The sequence below is a fragment of the Neoarius graeffei genome, chromosome 9 (assembly GCF_027579695.1).
Source record: "Neoarius graeffei isolate fNeoGra1 chromosome 9, fNeoGra1.pri, whole genome shotgun sequence".
NCBI lineage: Eukaryota > Metazoa > Chordata > Actinopteri > Siluriformes > Ariidae > Neoarius > Neoarius graeffei.
The window spans coordinates 49,334,356-49,355,106 of record NC_083577.1 but is presented as its reverse complement, the minus strand read 5'-3'; the positions used below and the strand labels follow the sequence as shown (position 1 = coordinate 49,355,106).

The window sequence follows — 20,751 nt, the reverse complement described above, 5'->3', positions numbered from 1 at the left end:
CCATGATGCCATGAACCCTAACAATTGGTTTGTGTGTTCTCTTATCTTTCCCATGTTCATGGATGACTAAGGGTATTTGGCCTCTGTGTCACCTCATATTTGTCCCCCAGTTAATCAGGAAGTCCTGGATTACAGCTTGAAATTTCCTACACACTCCAATCAACTCAAAATCCATCCATCCATCCATCCATCCATTATCTGTAGCTGCTTATCTTGTGCAGGGTCGCAGGCAAACTGGAGCCTGTCCCAGCTAGACAAGTCACCAGGTCATCGCAGGGCTGACACACAGAGACAACCAACCATTCACACTCACATTCACACCTACGGTCAATTTAGAGCCACCAATTAGCCTAACCTGCATGTCTTTGGACTGTGGGGGAAACCGGAGCACCCGGAGGAAACCCACGCAGACACGGGGAGAACATGCAAACTCCACACAGAAAGGCCCTCGTCAGCCACTGGGCTCGAACCCAGGACCTTCTTGCTGTGAGGTGACAGTGCTAACCGCTACACCACCCTGCCCCCCCCTCACACTGCAAAAAAACTGAAAAGTGAATTTGAGGAGAAAATGACTTAATACGAGTTGAAATTATCTTGCTGCATGGACAGATATTTTTACTTGATAAGACATCTTAGAATAAGTTGGTTGCGATCTAGAACTAGGTTTAATAATCTCAGAATTGGTGTCTTGTATTCTTCTAATAGGAAATGCCAGATCGTTTCAACTATTTTCATGATATTTTCACTTGCTAAGATATCATTTTTTGCAGTGCAACTCAAAAATGTACAATTTAAATGAGAAACATGCTTCGGTTACATTATGTTCACTATATAATGTAACCGAAGGGGTTACAATAATAGTGGCGCACTATTCATGAGATGAAACTACTTCACCAAAAGGTGAATTTGTTTTTCTCGCCGCCAATAATTGTGGAGTGCACTGTATAATGCTGAACAGTTTGACAGACTGCAGCTGCCCACTGCAGTCCCACAGCTGCCCACTGTTAAGCGCTCCCTTTTGGTATTCTGTGCCTGTTCTAACACACAAGTCCAGAAACCTGGATGCTGATTGAAGGCGCTAATCCGCAATGTTGAATTACTTTGCTCAACTAAATCCAGACCTGTTGACTGACTTCTGCAGACACAACGCAAGCCCATCTAAGCTTCACGCATGAGTCCCATTTCTGCTAGATTCATGGTGTGTAAAATTGTACTAAATATTAATTTTGCATGATTTGCCAGTTGAACACAGCAAAAACTAACATCTTAGTATTTTAAATGGTCTTAAATATAGGCAAATTTATTGAGTTTATAATAAACAAAATTAGCATTGAGCCTATTTGTACACATTAAATCATTTACAAGCTTTATTGACAATTGTACTTCTTTCTAGGATACAGTCAGCTGCATAATTATTGGCACCCTTGATAGGGGGAGTTAAAAAGTTATGAAAATCTTTGTGGCTCGATATTTGCACTGAAACTATGAAAGAAACACAATTTTAATTGAGGATTAGATTAAATTATTTTTATTCTAATTTAAAAAATAAACATGTACCAACTCTTTTCCCACTGCTTTTAGTACTTTGAGCAACCTCTCTCTGACAGTGCATTAAGTGTTGTCCAATAATGCTTGGTGTGATTGGAAGATACAGAGCATTGAATCTGAGAACAGTCCTCTTCAGGTACTCCAGAGTCCTGTCTTTTGAACTCTCCTCTTCAGCTCACCCTGCAATTTTTCAGTGGGGTTTAGGTCACAGGGACTAGGATGACCATACCAAAAGCTTGATTCTGTCTTCGCTGAACCATTTTTATATGAATTTGCACATTTGTTTTGGCTCATTATCTTGCTGGAAGATCCAAACAACTCCATAAAACCATCCTGCTTTTTATGGCAGTTACAAAGTTCCAGTAGTCTAGTGAACTCCAGGCACTTATGGTTATGTAGCACTGGCACATCTCCTACTTAGTATGTTGTCATGTAGGTGGCACTTTATATTCACACTCATATGTGGTCGTTCGGGGCAGCACGGTGGTGTAGTGGTTAGCACTGTCGCCTCACAGCAAGAAGGTCCTGGCTTCGAGCCCAGTTGCCGGCAAGGGCCTTTCTGTGTGGAGTTTGCATGTTCTCCCTGTGTTGGCGTGGGTTTCCTCTGGGTGCTCCGGTTTCCCCCACAGTCCAAAGACATGCAGGTTCGGTTAACTGGTAGCTCTAAATTGACCATAGGTGTGAATGTGAGTGTGAATGGTTGTTTGTCTCTGTGTCAGCCCTGCGATAATCTGGCAACTTGTCCAGGGTGTACCCCGCCTCTCACCTGTAGTCAGCTGGGATAGGCTCCAGCTTGTCTGCGACCCTGTAGAACAGGATAAGCGGCTACAGATGATGGATGGATGGATGGATGGATGGATGGATGGATGGATGTGGTTGTTCTCCACAAAGTTGGAAGCACAAAATTGTTTAAAATGCCTTTGTATGCTGTAGCATTACAATTTGCCCAAACCTGTTCCAGCATGACAGTGCCCCTGTGCACAAAGTGAGGTCCATGAATACATGGTTTGCTAAGGTTGGTGTGAAACTTGAGGGTCCTGCACAGAGGCCTACCCTCCTTTGGGATGAGCTGGAATGCTGTCTGCACACCAAGCCTTCTCACCCAACACTAGTGTGTGATTTCACTAATGATCTTACTGGTTGAATGGGCAAATCCCCACAGCCACACTCCAAAATCTGAATAATGGAGGTTATTATAACAGCAAAGGGGACACTACATCTGGAATGGGATGTTTAACAATCTCATATATGTGTAATGGTTGGGTATCTGCCTATGTTTGGCCATATAGTGTAGACTTGATGAAATGCCACCATCCATCCATTATCTGTAGCTGCTTATCCTGTTCTACAGGGTCGCAGGCAAGCTGGAGCCTATCCCAGCTGACTATGGGTGAGATGCAGGGTACACCCTGGACAAGTCACCAGGTTATCACAGGGCAATCACAGAGACAAACAACAATTCCTACAGTCAATTTAGAGCCACCAATTAGCCTAACCTGCATGTCTTTGGAGGAAATCCACACAGACACAGCGAGAACATGCAAACTCCACACAAAAAGGCCCCCGTCGGCCGCTGGGCTCGAACCCAGGACCTTCTTGCTGTGAGGTGACAGCTCTAACCAACTGCACCACCGTGCCGCCCCACAATTATTTTCTTTTTATATATTTAAACTGCTCATTGTAATTAATTGCTGATGAAATGCCACCATCTTCTACAAATCTCCAACTGTGTTCCTTGGAGAAACTGCATGGCAGTAGCCATCTAAGTTACTAAAATAAAATTTTTTGGCAATGAATGGGCTCATTTTGTGAATATTGTCTTTCCATTAGGTTCTTTTTGTCCCAAGACACTGGTGGCACTATGTGGAATCAGTAGACCCAGTAACTGTCAGTGTCAACTCATGGATTGAGATGGTAAGGTGTCGTTCCATCTGTGGTAACGTTATACCATTTTATACCTGTTATATAAGGATGGTAGGGCACAAAAGTTGTATTTGAAGGATTTGAAATTCACATCATAGCTTATTATCATGGCATAGCTAAAGGCTTAGCCCCTTCCTGGATCATGTGCAGCATCACTGTGATTGATGCCATTGTGCTGTTTGCATTTTGCTAATGAATGGTGGATTTGAGTAAGTGTGAACACACTCCTGCAAATGAGCAGTGCATTAATTCTCTACTAATGTATGCACGCAGTTTACTGTCTGCTGCTATACAGGTGTTTTCTGCATCAGAGCTTTAGAATTCTTGGGTTTCAGTCACGTGACTTTTTTAAAGCCATTTCACTTCCGGTAAAACAGCTGGTGGTCTAGCAAACCAAAATGGCTGCCGTAGTGCAGACAACTAGCAATAACTTATCAAAGTATGCTCGTAATCTAGAAGCCACTGCTCGCTTTAGATATATTCAGAAGATTGCTATGTGCAATGGAATCGACCCCTACAGTCTGGGAAAGAAGGATTTGTCATATGATCTCGAAAACTACTCTTCAGTCGAGTTCTTCGACATCTCGAACTATCTGGTGTTGCAGACGTCCTTCTACACCGCAAAACAGATGAAAGCGTGGGAGAGTATGGAGGCTTACAACTTTTTTGTATGTGGCTGGGTAAAGGACCTCGGTACCAAGTCGCTGTCGAATGAATCCTGTATTGTTTTTGCCCGTGTAACTCTCTCATTCATATATATAATTTTTTTTAAGCTTTTTGTTTGTGTTTTTACAACGAAGCACTGCAAGTTGAAGTATAAACAAACAACAGTTTGCTCGATTTTCACTTGTGTTGGCTCTTATCTCTCAGGTAAATCATTCAAAAAGATCATCAGAAACCCCTTTAAAGACCTGGATCTTAGTTAAACAAGGTGGAGAAGTGATCACGTCACATTGTAACTGTATGGCTGGGCAAGGATTTTGTCGTGACCGTCACGCATATGGATTTTGTGAGGAATGAGGAGTAAACAAAGAAACAGCTGGGGACTTTAGCGCTTCGTGACTAAAAAAAAGTGCCGTAAAATAACAACACGTAGCAAGAAAAGTACTAGGAAAACACTAAGGACATAGCTGAGAGGGATATACAAACCTTTCATTAAGTGATCACTGCAAACTCGAGCATGCTTCGACTCGGCTTCCTTCAATTTCAGTGAGAGGTTCAAAAGCCACCTTTCTCAACGTCTTTTTGTGAAATCCTGTGTTCGTTCACCCTTTTTTATTAGTTCACGGGGGACCCTGAAGAAACTTTTATCAGTTTCACGGTTTGATCAATTCAAACAACACAAGTGTAAGGCATTTTTCATGCAAGCAATGCACCTTCTCTGTACAAATGCTTTGTCAACTGAGTTTTGGTAGACCACCAGCTAAAGTTTTGAATAACTAATAAGGTGGATGTGATGTCACATGAAACCCAGCAATAGTAAGTAATGTTCATGACCACTTCCAAGATTCCCTCTTAGTGACACTCATGTTTCAATGCAGGAGGTGGATGATGAAACCCGAATAGGAGAAGCTCTGAGCAAGACCATTATCTGTGCGCTAAAGACTAAACCAAGTGTAGATAACAAAGACAACTGGCTCAATCCTACTGAGGTACCCCACCACATGAGTTTACCATTGACAATCATGTGACATTGAGAATATATACCCAAGAAAGTTTAAATTAAATAGATTTCTTGACATTTTAATGAGTAATGTAGATGAAAAGGAACAATTTGTGTCACATTCATCACCATGAAGAGAACGCTCCAGTCTTGATAGATCATGTTTTCACTGGTGATGGCCTTGCCATCAGTCTGTACACATGGCTGAAAGCGAGGAATCTGCCTATTGGCTTAGCCCCAGGTTTAGACCAAAAAAAACCCTGGCAGATTCCATTCACAGCTATGTGTACTGTACCATCACTTGCACTAATCACAAACCTGTGCCCTGTTTGTGCATGTTAAAAGTTAAACTGAGCGTATTTTAAGTTGTAGTAAAGATTGTAATTGGACAATCTGTCGTTCACCACATTCATGCTGTTTCTGGTGTTGTGTTAAAGGATGGGATCGCTACACATGATGAAAACATGCAGTACTTGAATCTAGCAGTGAAGGCTTACATGAATAAAAGGGGCTTACATACTGAAGACCAGGCCAGATGTGCAGAACAACCCAGTCCCTCAGCTTTGAAGCGGGATTCTGGTGGTCATTTGAAGGCCCATGTCATTGAACCCGTCACCTCTTTTTCATTGCCCTATGGACCGCACCTCATCCCTGTCACTTGTCATGCAGACACGTCTCAGAAATCCACAGTGACAAACCTCAAAGAGACTTTCATTTCAAAAGATGATGCGCTCTTTTACACGCAGAAAAGAGCAAAGCCCCTGCATACAGATATACATGGAAAAGAAGAGGCAATCAGTATACCAGAGCAGGAAGATGATGATGGAAATGCTGGTGCAACATGTGGTCGAATATCCACCAATGATGTGCTGGACTGCCTGCTGCATCCTGATGTTATTGCCCTTGTTACAAAGCTAATGATAGGCAGACAGAAAGAGTTTGACTAGACAACTCAGCAAGCAATTTTATACACTGTATTAACTTTACACATAAAATATTGATGTCAATAAAGACTTAATTGCTAATAATTATTAATCATTTGAAAGAAAAAGGAACATGGTTTCTGTCACGTTATTATTGATGCACTAATTCTATTGATATTTGTCAAAGTCAAAGAAAGGTTGAGACAGCTGTTTTTCTTGTGCTATAAAAAGAAAGTGTCATACCTCATATCACACATAGATAAAGTTATAACATACTGTTCTCTACTGGGAACTGTGTCCTTGGGCAGTAAAAAGACACTATATAGAAGTGTAACTAATCGTATCGCCTTGATAAAATTGAATGAAAAAGAAAGCCTTTAAACCAAGCCCCAATCTGAAAATGAATTTTATTTACACAATTTATATCATAAAAATAAGTGGAGCTGAACCACTGATATGTTTATATTAGTCTATGCAAATTCATACTGATCATTATGAGCTGATTTGATGTGTCAGTTATACACAAAGTTGCCAGTTTATGAGCTACATTGATAATTGCTTCATTTTCAGTACATGCTTATTACAGTCAAGGTTACGAGTCACAATTCTCTCAACAGGTGGGGCAGCTGTTGTTCATACTAGGGTCTATAAGCTTTATACAGGATATATGGTCTGTGCTGTAGTTGTGTAGGATCCAGGGCAGGCAATGCTGAGATTGAGACAGGAACATACTCAAGGGCATGTGTATACACACACACACACACACACACATTTTCATGCAAAATTCAGTTAGCTAATCCACAAGCAGAACGCAGTTGACAGTTGCAAAAACTCAGGATCAAATCCCAGACCCTGGAGCTGTGAGGTCCTGTGCTGCCCATCTCTTCATCTGTATTTAATAAACGGCCAGCTCGCCAATTGTCTGAAGTCAGTTTGTATAGTATTACCTTCATGCTGTCAACGGACACAAAAAAAACCCTCTTCCCCTATCAAACTTACGTTTATAATCTACAACCTACAACTTTAAATTATGTGTTATGTCTTAAATACAGTTAGGTCTATATATGACTTTCAGCTTTCATTTGAGGGTATCCACATTAAGGTGGGGTTTACATTAGACCGTATCAGCGGATCATCAGATTAACGTTTTTAAAACGATTAGTGTGCACACAGCAACGCCAATACACGATTCGCGTGCACACAGCAACGCCAATACACGGATACGCTCGGCTCCGCAGGCATCCTGCGCTCCAAATCACTCCGCCCTGAACAGCGAGTGCCCTCTGGAGGGTGCGCACTCCGGCCCTGCGCAGCTCACAGAGCGCGCGAGTGGAGCGCACAAGCAGTGATTTGGGACTGAGCCGCTGTGTGTGTGATCTCAGTGCATGTCGGGCATGCGCGTCACTTACCACTTGCAAGTGGAAGGATAGCAAGCCTAAAGACAATCATAACTACACAATGGGCAGTATTTGCATCAGTATTTGCAGTATTTTCATACTTTTATACTCTTTAATGAAAGGTGATACAAGGCGGAAGTCCGCGCCGTTTTTCAGCAGTCGTGTCACATGACCAACGCCAGCGAATCAGGAAGGTGGATGTCACAGTGACGTTGTCCAATGACGACGCCAGCTAGAGCTCAGCACAGCGTATCCGTGTATCCGCGTATTCTCAATGTTTACACAGTACCGGACCAGACACGATCTAGATTGAATACGTGGACCCTGGCGGATTCCCGTTTCCCGGCGTTTCCAGGCGTTTTAATGTAAACGGACAGTGCATCCGCGAAGAAAACGAGACAGATACGGTCTAATGTAAACTTGGCCTAAAATTGGATGAAGGGTTTAGGAGTTTCAGCTTCTTAACATGTGCCACCCTGTTTTTAAAGGGACCAAAAGTAATTGGACAATTGACTCAAAGGCTATTTCATGGGCAGGTGTGGGCAATTCCTTCGTTATGTCATTCTCAATTAAGCAGATAAAAGGCCTGGAGTTGATTTGAGGTGTGGTGCTTGCATTTGGAAGATTTTGCTGTGAAGAAAACATGCGGTCAAAGGAGCTCTCCATGCAGGTGAAACAAGCCATCCTTAAGCTGCGAAAACAGAAAAAACCCATCCGAGAAATTGCTACAATATTAGGAGTGGCAAAATCTACAGTTTGGTACATCCTGAGAAAGAAAGAAAGCACTGGTGAACTCATCAATGCAAAAAGACCTGGACACTCACAGAAGACAACAGTGGTGGATGATCGCAGAATAATTTCCATGGTGAAGAGAAACCCCTTCACAACAGCCAACCAAGTGAGCAACACTCTCCAGGAGGTAGGCCTATCAATATCCAAATCTACCATAAAGAGAAGACTGCATGAAAGTAAATACAGAGGGTTCACTGAATGGTGCAAGCCACTCATAAGCCTCAAGAATAAAAAGGCTAGATTGGACTTTGCTAAAAAAACATCTAAAAAAGCCAGCACAGTTCTGGAAGAACATTCTTTGGACAGATGAAACCAAGATCAACCTCTACCAGAATGATGGAAAGAAAAAAGTATGGCGAAGGCATGGTACAGCTCATGATCCAAAGCATACCACATCATCTGTAAAACACGGCGGAGGCAGTGTGATGGCTTGGGCATGCATGGCTGCCAGTGGCACTGGGTCACTAGTGTTTGTTGATGATGTGACACAGGACAGAAGCAGCCGGATGAATTCTGAGGTATTCAGAGACATACTGTGTGCTCAAATGCAGCCAAACTGATTGGTCGGCGTTTCATAATACAGATGGACAATGACCCAAAACATAAAGCCAAAGCAACCCAGGAGTTTATTAAAGCAAATAAGTGGAATATTCTTGAATGGCCAAGTCAGTCACCTGATCTCAACCCAATTGAGCATGCATTTCACTTGTTAAAGACTAAACTTCAGACAGAAAGGCCCACAAACAAACAGCAACTGACAACCGGTGCAGTAAAGGCCTGGCACAGCATTAAAAAGGAGGAAACACAGTGTCTGGTGATGTCAGTGAGTTCAAGACTTCAGGCAGTCATTGCCAACAAAGGGTTTTCAACCAAGTATTAGAAATGAACATTTTATTTACAATTAAATTTGTCCAATTACTTTTGAGCCCCTGAAATGAAGGGATTGTGTTTTAAAAATGCTTTAGTTCCTCACATTTTTATGCAATCATTTTGTTCAACCCACTGAATTAAAGCTGAAAGTCTGAACTTCAACTGCATCTGAATTGTTTTGTTCAAAATTCATTGTGGTAATGTACAGAACCAAAATTAGAAAAATGTTGTCTCTGTCCAAATATTTATGGACCTAACTGTACATAAACACAAATAAATACAGCCAGAAAAATTTGTATTTAGTTATTTCTTGCCTTAAATATATATGATCCATCAGTTGAAGGGATCAAATAAGGATAAAGTCCTTGAATCATCCGAAAATTGCCATTATTAAAAAAAAAATGCAATAAACAGAACTTTCTGACTGATATGATTAGTTTTGATCTGATTTAGTATAAATTATACATCAGAAGCAACAAGTAGCTGTGCTATAGCTTTGTCATCTTCTGGGCATCAATCATGTCCATATTCTCTTTTTCTTTCTCCTTGAAGTCAGTCATTTTTTCATCATCTTTGGCGAGCTTGGCCACCTGATCAGGGTCAACATAGGTGTAGAAATAGGCCATGATGGAGAAGATGATGCTGACCGCAATCAGCAGTGCAGCAAAGAGCAGAAACTCTGACCACTGTAAATGATATTAGTTAGTCTTTCAGGTTATAGGCAGAAAAAAAACTGGCTAAACTTTTTGGCTGTTGCCAGATCATCCAAAGAGTTTTCCCAGACTGCCAGACAACTGTTCTAAGTAAAGGCGAATGTTGTACTTCACTATCTGGTGCATATTGTGTTGTTTTATTGACTTTTATTAATGTTTGCATATCTAAGGCCAGACTAGGTACAATAAAAAGAAATCACCAGATCCAGAACTTACCTGCTCCAGCCCAGCTCCCTCTGCCACAATCAGCACAATGACATTCCCAAAAGCCACAGTAAGAAGCCATCCTGCTTGCAGCACAGACTTCATACTCGCTGGGGCCTAAGGGCACAAGCTGTGGCATGAACAACTGAAACTGACAGAACATTAAATCTAAAATGTGGTTCACTGACATACCTGTGAATATGAAAATTCTAGACCAGTGATTGAGAACATGACCTCCCCTGCAGTGATGAGGACGTACTGTGGGATCTGCCAAGCAATGTGCACATTGTTTGCCTGGACATCCTCAGTCTTATTAATTTGTATGGCTTCTGTGTCCTGTACAAACAACAGGAAACTGTTGACCCTTTTTAGCCTGGCTACCCATTCCTGTATCATTATCTCATACAGATAAATAAGAGAAAAGTTCATTTTTAAGAAGCAACAACCATCATTTAATTCTTAAACTGAACACTGTTTTCTGTGACTGTGTGTGAGCTGACTAATTTCTATTTTATATCTTTTAAAAACTTTGTGAAAACCACAATTCTCGTCTATATAATTGTCCAAGAAATTGTGAAACAAATATCGCCATGGCCTCTACGGTAAAATATTAACCACACTAAGATAAACATCTTTTTACCCCGCCAAGAGTGAATGTGTAGGTGGCACCAAAGTCAAGAAGCCCCAGATCAATAAGATGTGTCTTTGTCTGTGATTCGCAGGAAACTTCTGTGTATCTGCAGAGGGAAAACATTGTCAAAGACATGAGCTTCATCAACCAAGACCTTGATCAGGCATAAAATCTGTAATCACTGTGATATGAAAATCCATAAAAAGTCCATAAAATAATTTCAACTTGAGGAGAGATAATCAATCACCAGATGTTACATGATTGTAATTAAATAGAGCTATTGGTAAGAAAGTACTCACTTTCCTCTTTCAACACTTTTGCTTTCAGAGATCCCGTAACTGCTTGGTGCAAAGAATGTTACACTGCCTACTGTTATGTTCATGTCCTCTGATCGGCTATTAATAAATCTGAAAAAAAAAAAGTGTATCTGACATTTAAAGCTCATTACAAAGAACCACCCAAGTTGTATTATGCAAAGTCTGATAATTTTACTGAAGATTAACTCTCCAGTTAAAATTTGACCTCAGAAACACCCTTCCCTGCTCATTGTGATTCTTATTCAGTATTTATGATTCTTCAGAGTTGTACTGTACCTGACGACGGCTTCTCCATTCACAGATTTCATGATATTATCCTTTTCCTGCATTTTAGTCACACAAAACATGTAAAAGAGGACAATGTAATATCATGACAATGCAAAATTAAATAAGAATCTGGTATCATAATTTATTCTGTCCACATTTATTGGATATGAGCAACACTCGTTGCGCTCTGACTGGTGACTCTACTATTAAGATATTAGCTCATATACCATGAGTAGAGAAAAACAAAATGGCAGAGTGCATCAAGTCAGAAAAATCACTTTTATTCTATCCACATTCACTGGATATAAGCAATCATACGCTCTGATTGGTGACACTACTACTAGGATATCAGCTCATATACCGTGAGTAGAAAAAAACAAAATGGCAGGGCGCATCAAGTCAGAAAAATCACTTTCTCAAGTATTTAAAAGAAACAGAAATAGCTAAAAGAATATCTCTCCCCCCACCCCCCAATATTTCCTGTTCCACACTCCAGCTCTCAGTGGTGCCAAACCACCAAAAACCCTAAAGAAGAAAAGAAAATCATGGACCGTGTTAGTGAACCAATTGAGGACGAAATAAAAACTCTACTCGGAAACAAAACCCCAAAAAAGAGAAAAAAAAATGGAATAAAAGTATGAAGTATGAATATAAGAACATCCATCCATCCATTATCTGTAGCCGCTTATTCTGTTCTACAGGGTCACAGGCAAGCTGGAGCCTATCCCAGCTGACTATGGGCGAGAGGTGGGGTACACCCTGGACAAGTCGCCAGGTCATCACAGGTGGTAAGAACATATCCTTTTTGATTTTTCAAGAAATATTATTATAGCATTTTTCACAAATTAATTCTGTCATTTTGCTGGTTTGTTTATGTTTTAAGCGGAAATTACTTTGTCGGACATTTTGTATAAAGTTTTTATTTATTGAATTTGCAAAAAATAAAAATGCTCTTTTTCTCAAAATCCAGTGAATGTGAACAGAATCAGAATCACTTTATTAATCCCTGGAGGGAAATTCAAATTTAACAATCATATAAAACAATCATTCCACTCAATCTTGTCATATATGGCTTTTAGCCAACTTAGCGCTATGCACCTTGTCGGCTATCAGCTCATGTATGACTCGATTTTGTGGAATAATTGTTAAATATTTAGATGCCAGTTGTGTTCTTATTTGTTAAAAATACTTCTTAGAGATATTTAGCAAACTCTTATAACCTCACCTGTTTACACTCAATACTAGTGCCCTCACTATACAAGATGAGGCTATAGACAGTGTGCTCACTGACGTTAAGTTGGCACTGGTGAGCCACTCCATTTTGAGAAACAGTGACTGGGAAGACTTGGCTGACATCCTCAAGTGGAAGTCTGGTGTATTCCAAAGGATCCTAACAACATAACAGTGATTTCATTATTTGCTTTATAGTGGTTAAAAATTAATTTTAAAATAAACTTAAAACAGTTAAATGACAGATGACCTCACCTTATATGGTTCTATTTTGTCAGGGAAAATATTATGTCCTGTAATTTCTACAGACACAGCCTCTCCATTAACAAGGTTAAGGACTTGTAGCAAACACTCTTTGGCTGGTGGAGGTTCCACAACCGTTTTCTTTGCCAGAAAATACAACACAGAGTACATCACACTGACAGTTTCTATGACTTCCTTTTAAAATTTGCAACACTGTGGTATAAATAAAGACTGTGTGAAGACATACGATGACATTGACTTCCACTACAGTTGCAGCACAGAAGGCGAGTGCAGCAAGGATCATTCCTGTGGTCATCTTCCTTAGAGGCCTAAGCACAGGAGAGAGATATGGAAGTTACACAAGCAAGAAGTCTAACATTTGATTATTAGCCAGACTATGTTCTTCTTATGTTTGCACCTCTATGTCCAAAATACAATTTATAAAATAGTGCAGATAAATGTGCATGAATATAAATGGTTCATAATCACTTGAGCCAAATCATTCAGCACATTCAAAAACCATTGTGCTATTTTTTGTACCACACTTAAGGTACAAAAAACAGCAAATATTATCTGAAATTCTGAAACGATGGCACTGCAACACTTAAATGTGCTGGAGAGCAAATAGAATATAAAATACGAAATAAATGTAGGTCTGGTGTCATGTCAGAGACAAGTATATTTTATAATCTAGATAGAATAACTTAATAATGAACCAGCACTTATTACCACAATATGGAAATTAAGAAAAAAAATTGTGAGGAAAATAAAAAAGAAAATGGCAAACAGTGGTGACATAAGGAATTCATCTTCTGCATGTAAAGCTTAAGTACACTCTGCACCATTTTGCTGTGCAAGAACCACATAATGAATGCTGCACCTTGCATAATCACGGACACTGCATATGCTGTTTTGCACTTTTGCTAGACAATTAAAAAAAAAAACCTTTGGTGTACTTTGAATGCTGTTAAAATTTTACTGGGACTTTCTATTCCACATGGATACGTAGCTTTGGCTGTACTTACGTGAGGTTGATCCGACAAAGACGGATGAGCGGGTACACACCCATGTCAAAGATAGGAATGAATATCAGAATGAGCAAAGCATTCAGCGTCTTAACAACAGGGAAGGGAAAAACAATACATCCTGCATCTCACAGAGCACAATAACCATAATGATCAGAAAATCATAAAATATATAGCTGAAACAGATAACAGTAAATGTGTTGCTTAAATTTTATGATAGTTTCTTCATAACATCATCATATCATTAAGCTTTAACAGTGCTCCAGACCACAGGAAGATTTGTGCATACAGATACCTGCATTTGATCAGGCTTTATTACAAAACCTCCACCCTGTAAAACAGAAAAGTACAGATGAATGGATAGAGCATAAAATTACGCAATATAAAAATCTTCATCTGCAGTTTAGTTGCTTCAACTGTCACAAACTGGAATGCAAATTAAAAAAAAAGAAAGAAAGAAAATGATTTAAATTACAGTGAGTCATTTCTGCACCTCACTCACTCAGCCAACATACAGGAAATATAATGAGTTTTTTCATTAATTTCTGTATTTTTGACCAAGGTTTTCAAACCTGCTTATGAAGAACCTAGGTCCTATACATTATTAGTGTTTTCCTTTCTGCAATAAATTAAAGCTAAATTTGAGCTTACTATTAAGGACTAGATAATTTAAGTCAAGAGCATGAGGTAAAACAGCATAAGGTTTCCATCACAGTAATTCAGAAACACAGATATAAACAAGAAAAACAATACCAGTCAAAAGTTTGGACACATCTAATCAATCATAGGTTTTTCTGTATCTTGGAAATTTTCTACACTGTAGAACAATACTGAAGACATCAAAACTATGAATTAACATACGGAACATAAATTATCAACATACTGTAGGTTGTTTTGCCTATGCTGTATTTTGCGTTGTTAGGTGGACAACTTTATGAAAATTAATTCATTGCTCGGCTCAGTGGAATGCATCAAGTGCTTTGTAAAATTGTCATTACCCTAATGAATTGAGACTTACTGGATATGTGAATGCTCAATGGTTTTTTTTGTTATACATATAAATCCTAAATAGATTGTCCATGCAACTGTGGGCCATACAGTTGTCATTTAAACTTCATTACCCTTTACTCAGTTCCATGTAATCATGTGATTGCACTCGAGACAAAAAAAACCGGCATAGTCATGCAGAAGCAGGACATGATGCAATGAAACTAACATCTGTACGAGCTTAGAAAACTTCTTTAAAGAAAGGACAGAAGACTTACAAAATCCATGTTCATCCGTGTGGCTTGTAGAGTCCAGCGAGATCCCTGATACAAAATAAGAGCTTTTCATTTCAGCTCCACTCTGATTGTTCATTTAAAACTAAGACATATGTATTCTGTGTGTTATCGCACTTAACTATCTCATGAGTGCATTTAACAAATGAATTATAAACCCCAGTAATCAAACAACTACATTGTTAGATTGTAGATGATAGTCTTTTACCTGCTGATCAAAGAGAGCCCAGAACATGGGCAATGGGATGTAGAGAACCAGCACACAGAGCACCATTTTGGTCTCCTGAATAAGAGTTTTCTAGTGGCACATGACACATAAAATAATTATATCACTGTAACTTTTGAGTGCACAAGATAATCCAAGTTTTATAATTATTCGTACCGAATACTTCTCCTCAGCCCAGTCCAGCCAGTGATTCCGTCTTGGGCTTTTCTTTCTGCTTCTCCACCGATTGCGTATGGCAAACTGATCAACAAAATATTGATGAACTGGATTTGCAGAACAATTTCACTATCAGTCTGCCAAAATGTTGTGTGAAACACATTTCTTACCCCAATGCACTTGCAGACGTTCAACAAGACATTTCCCTCAGGTGGGGACTTTTTATATAGCCCACTGCCAAGAATGAAAACCACTAGACAAACAACATACATTCAGTATCAGAAACATTGCGGTCACCAACCCCTATATCAGATGTACTAGTACATATCGTATATGTGCTGAGCAGCAATTTGAGTCTGTGTAACTCCCTGGTGGTCTAGTGGTTAGGATTCGGTGCTCTCACCGCTGCGGGCCGGGTTTGATTCCTGGTCAGGTTAGCATGGTTGCCTCACAGCAAGAAGGTTTTGGGTTTGAACCCAGTGGCTGGCAAGGGCCTTTCTGTGTGGAGTTTGCATGTTCTTCCTGTGTCTGCGTGGGTTTCCTCCGGGTGCTCCGGTTTCCCCCACAATCCAAACTTGTTAAATCCAAGCAGGTTAGGTTAATATGGGACAATCTTTGAGCGAGGCACCTAACTCCCAACTGCTCCCCAGGCGATGTGTGTGTGCTCATTGCTCATGTATGTGTTCACTGCTTCAGATGGGTTAAATGCAGAGAGGAAATTTCACAAGTGTGTGATGAATAAAGTTGTGCTTTCTTTCTTTACTCTAAAGCAGGTCATTATAGGCTGCTGTTTACAGTTAAGCTGTAGTTCACATTATTTCAATGATAAAATCATTGAAAAAGCGCCAACGCCGAAATGAAGAAAGTTTATAACCTAGAGTAACTCATAAGAAAGCAAATCTGCCAAATCACTCTACTGTAGAGTACCATTATGAGACAGTTGGCTTACAAGCTTAATATTTTTCCAAAGTTGTTTACAATGGCAGAGAAATGAGGCTACAGTTTTTACAAGGTATCCATAATGCTGACTAAGGTTAAAGCTCACTCTTCTAATCTGTTTGGGATTCACATTTAACAGATGTGTGCTTGCCAAAACAAGTTTAACAATGCAAAGATGATACAGGCAAATATATACAATATGACTCCTGTGTTGACCTGTTTATCCACATCAGTGCTTCTGGTCTCAGAAAATATATGCAATATGACGTACATAAACATGATCATTATGCGTTTTGAGCTGCGCTGTACCCGAACGTGTGCCTAAACTCACCCAAAGCGATGAACATTAAAGCCGCAGGAACTCCAAAGGCAAGAGCATAGCAATCACCTCCAAAACACTGAACGTCACCTGTGTTATAAAAATTAAACCTGTACTTACAGTATAACCACAGGTAGTTCAAGATGTACAGTAACTGCACATTATGAATGGAAACCATGATGATGGTTTGTAAGGCTTTAATACAGCAGAAATCTGTTACATTATGGAATTAACCTCTTAGAACTGGTGTGACGAGGGTCGAAAGCACACTCCCAGCATTGATTGACATATAGAAGATTGAGAAGAACTTTCTTCTCTCCTTTATCTGAGAAACACAAAGAAAATGCAATTATTAAACAATATGGTTTATGAAAGAAATACTAAACAAAGCCACTGAGCTAGCAAGTTCAATAATAATGTAACTGTAGCCTAATTGTAGTGAGCTAACATGTTCAGTGATAATGTAGTTGACTAACTGTAGTATGACTGTCACTATAGCAAAAACATGTCATGAATATCTTACATGCTCTTCCTCAAATTGGTCCCCACCAAACGCTGACACACAAGGTTTGATTCCTCCAGTCCCAAAAGCAATGAGGATGAGCCCCAACATGGACAGAGCACTGTGATAAAACAAAAAGTACCATAAAACATGCAAAATGCATCCCTCGCACATGGAAATGCATAGCTCAATTACCATGAATGCACACAAAAATCCACTTACATGTGCACAGTGCTGTCCCCTACAGATGGAATCGCACCAACAGACTTTATTACATGACCAATGACATACACGATTGACAGATAGATGATGGTTCTATGAACAAAGCACAAAGACCTCCAAGGTTCAATATTTATCAGGTTTAATCCAGCTTTCTCTTTGAGTTAAAATGATTCAGGTTAAAAAAAAACAACCAAAAAAACCCCATTGTAGCCATTTTAACTTACTTAAACTTTCCCAGCCATGAGTCAGCTATGATGGCCCCTATTAGAGGAGTAAAGTAGCACAGGCCAGAGAATGCATGGTATATAGCAGTGGAGAAGTCCTTGCTCCAGTGGAGGTAATTGATGAAGTAAAGTGTGAGCACCGCTTTATGAAGAAGAGAAATTCATGGTTGCTTTTGCATGTCAAAAATATTTAATGTGATGGGCACAACATAAACATGAAGTAACATGGCTTTGTATAAACCATTGGACATTTGGGCTCCTTCATTACCTTTCATGCCATAATAAGAGAATCTCTCACAGAACTCATTGACTACAATGAAGGAAATGCTGAGTGGGTAGTTGGTGCCACATATTTTCTGTAAGAGCATAAGGAAAGGACATAAGGACACTTCTCATTAGGCACAGTTCATATCAGACAACACAAACAGTTCTGAAATGAAGGTTTACTTTTATTGCACTTATTAAAACTGACACCAAGCCCAATGCCCCACTCAACATGGACATCAATCTGAGCAACTTCATGACTCTGAGATGTGACACATTAACTCATTTGCTTTAGCTGCCAGGTTAACCATTTTGAGGTGTAGCAGTAACAGTGAGATTAATATAATGTCTTACTGGTGACTTCTTTCTATTGTCAGCTCGTTCCTCCTCCATATCTAAAAAAAAAGGGGAAAAAACAGAAAGTTAACTCCAAATATATTTACAGAAAAGACCAAATTAATAATGAGATACTGAGCATTAGTATTATCTGACCCTGGGTGCATTTAAGGAAGGATCTTGATCTGTGGTATTATTATGTGACAAAAAATCAGAATATCATATTATTATGATACATATTCTCAACTCAAGAGTAAAAATAATCCTCTCGTTTTTAACTTTTGCTGCATTGAGGACAAGAAATGTGGCCCCGTGTTATTTTTGAGCTGAACAACTGCATTATATCTCAACTCCAGTTTACACATCACAAAAACTTTCAGTCGGGTAACCAGGTCAAATTTTAAAGCCAGATCAACAACAACAACAACAACAACAACTCTTTTCCTCAAAAGCCTGCATAGTTCTGCTTTCTTAAACAACTATATCTTTACTACAAATGTTTAGCACTGGAAGCACAGCACTGTAAAACATTTCAGCCTTGTTTAATGTCCACTTAGTTTTTCTCTTTAACTCAATGAGCTCTGAAAAGTGTTTTAATTTGAACTATTCTTCGCAAGTTTTCAAAGGTTAGACTTGAATTACTTAGTTGTCTTGACTAATTGAGACTTTTTCTGAGTTGAAACAAAGATAATTGTCAAATTGAGTTAACTTGCATTTTCAAGGCAGCAGGTAAACTTGCATTTCCAAGTTAAACCAATTTGAAATGTTTTACAGTGAGCTGAACACCTCTTTCACTGAGTCTTGGGCTTTTTCCCCTTGAAAACAGAGTAAAATTCACCACATACAATGTTTGAAGAAGTTTTAATGTCCCTTATATCCAACAAACACCACTTATATGTTCCTGGTGAGTCGCTATTACTGATAATAACACAATTACCGTTAGCTGTGTCGTCTTTCCAAATCTTTAGCCCGTGTGGGTTGGCAGTAGCTCTCTCTCTCTCTCTCTCTCTCTCTCTCTCTCCTCTCACCACGTGTCCAAGTCCAAGTCCATCCCTCAGCACTGCACACACTCTGCTCTTTAATTCTGCTCTTTAACAGGGTCTTATTTTCTATTGGATAATGGTTTAGATCCTCATTCTCTTCAGCATGTCATTTCAGCTTTACCCATTGTGTGTCTCCCCCAGCTCACACTCAGCAGTGCTGCTGCTGGACACACACAGTGTCCGGACTTACAGAGCGCACTTCCGTCTGATTCACACTTATATATTCTGCTAATAGGAAAACTCTACCCTGTTTACACTGCAGTTAATGCACTTTTAGTGCTCGGTCATGTTTACCGGTATATGGATGAGCTATTTGTATTTTTCACTGATCACTGAGTCCTTGTAAAAATATTCCTTATAAATTAAAAGCTATTACGACTTAGTGTCTCATAATTATAATGTATCCCATAATTATAAATTGGTGTCACAGACTTATGACTTAGTCTCTCAATTATGATGTATCTCACAATTATTAATTAGTTTCTCGTAATTATTACACATCTCACAAGTATTATTTGGCATTTCATAATTATGACCTAGCATCTCATAATTCTGATTTAAATTCTCATAATAATAACAAAACTCTACAGCCCCCCCAAAGTCCTGTAGAGTTTGCACTGAACTACCTATTTATTTGCACTGACACTTTACACACGTTCTTTCTTTCTTTCTTTCTTTCTTTCTTTCTTTCTTTCTTTCTTTCTCCTTGTTTTTAATTACTTGATATCTCTTTATTTTATTTATTTTAATTACTTGGATAATGTTTTAGATACTCATTCTCTTCAGCCTGTCATTTCAGCTTTACCCCCCCATATATATATATAAAAAAAATCTCCTTCTCACCCCCGGCGGGGGTGGTGGGGGGGTGGTATCCATGTCATCCTCAAGCTCGGGTCCTCTACCAGAGGCCTGGGAGTTTGAGGGTTCTGCACAGTATCTTCGATGTTCCTAGGACTGCGCTCTTCTGGATTGAGGCTTCAGATGTTGTTCCTGGGATTTGCTGGAGCCACTCTCCCAGTTTGGGGGTTACTGCCCCAAGTGCCCCCACTACCACGGGGACCACGCAACCCTTGACCTTCCACATCCGTTCCAGCTGCTCTTTCAACCCTTGATACTTCTCAAGTTTCTCATGTTCCTTCTTCCTGATGTTGGCGTCAGCTGGGATCGCCACATCTATCACCACCACCCTCTTCTGCTCTTTGTCCACCACCACTATGTCCGGTTGGTTAGCCAGGATCTGTTTGTCAGTCTGGAAGCTGAAGTCCCACAGAACCTTGGCCCTGTTGTTCTCAGCCACCTTCTGTGGTATGGCCCATTGGGACTTGGGTACTTCTATTCCATACTGGTTGCAGATGTTCCTGTATACTATCCCAGCCATTTGGTTGTGCCTCTCCATGTACGCTGATCCAGCTAGCATCTTACACCCTGCTACTATGTGCTGGACTGTTTCAGGGGCTTCTTTGCACAGTCTGCATCTTGGGTCTGATCTACTCT

General features: G+C 39.8%; 2 protein-coding genes across 8 annotated transcripts in view; one reads left to right on the top strand and one right to left on the bottom strand.

The window, feature by feature from the left end:
• Nucleotides 1–6,169, top strand: part of LOC132891777 (HSPB1-associated protein 1 homolog) — a 48,994-nt gene extending 42,825 nt beyond the window's left edge. For 4 of the 7 annotated variants that reach the window (XM_060929712.1, XM_060929711.1, XM_060929709.1 and 1 more), the window contains exons 6-8: nucleotides 3,379–3,462; nucleotides 5,013–5,123; nucleotides 5,572–6,168. In XM_060929712.1, coding sequence (XP_060785695.1) covers nucleotides 3,379–3,462; nucleotides 5,013–5,123; nucleotides 5,572–6,081 — 705 coding nt within the window. In that variant the 3' untranslated portion in view covers nucleotides 6,082–6,168. Of the gene's footprint in view, nucleotides 1–3,378; nucleotides 3,463–5,012; nucleotides 5,124–5,571 lie in introns of all 7 variants that reach the window. The other 3 variants (XM_060929706.1, XM_060929707.1, XM_060929708.1) reach the window with 1 other exon arrangement.
• A 2,680-nt stretch (nucleotides 6,170–8,849) lies between these two features.
• On the bottom strand, nucleotides 8,850–19,562 carry LOC132891773 (solute carrier family 15 member 2-like). The gene is made up of 23 exons (XM_060929703.1): nucleotides 19,152–19,562; nucleotides 18,233–18,273; nucleotides 17,883–17,970; nucleotides 17,615–17,756; nucleotides 17,391–17,483; nucleotides 17,190–17,289; nucleotides 16,901–16,991; nucleotides 16,679–16,756; nucleotides 15,579–15,661; nucleotides 15,409–15,492; nucleotides 15,235–15,324; nucleotides 15,012–15,056; nucleotides 14,042–14,077; nucleotides 13,747–13,835; nucleotides 12,969–13,050; nucleotides 12,734–12,862; nucleotides 12,474–12,638; nucleotides 11,258–11,304; nucleotides 10,964–11,071; nucleotides 10,674–10,770; nucleotides 10,226–10,369; nucleotides 10,046–10,150; nucleotides 8,850–9,802 (listed from the first exon to the last, which is right to left on the bottom strand). Exons 2-23 carry the CDS (start codon nucleotides 18,269–18,271, stop codon nucleotides 9,605–9,607), a joined length of 2,133 nt encoding a protein of 710 aa, XP_060785686.1. The 5' UTR covers nucleotides 18,272–18,273; nucleotides 19,152–19,562; the 3' UTR covers nucleotides 8,850–9,604.
• Nucleotides 19,563–20,751: the final 1,189 nt, after the last annotated feature.

What these genes read in the sequence shown, in the direction of transcription:
- LOC132891773 (XM_060929703.1), bottom strand. Translation starts at nt 18,271, where the DNA reads ATGGAGGAGGAACGAGCTGACAATAGAAAGAAGTCACCA. An exon ending in AAAAGTGTTGAAAGAGGAAA is followed by an intron (nt 10,771 to 10,963) that starts GTGAGTACTTTC and finishes TTCCCTCTGCAG; the next exon opens with ATACACAGAAGTTTCCTGCG. An exon ending in AGGGAGCTGGGCTGGAGCAG is followed by an intron (nt 9,803 to 10,045) that starts GTAAGTTCTGGA and finishes TATCATTTACAG; the next exon opens with TGGTCAGAGTTTCTGCTCTT.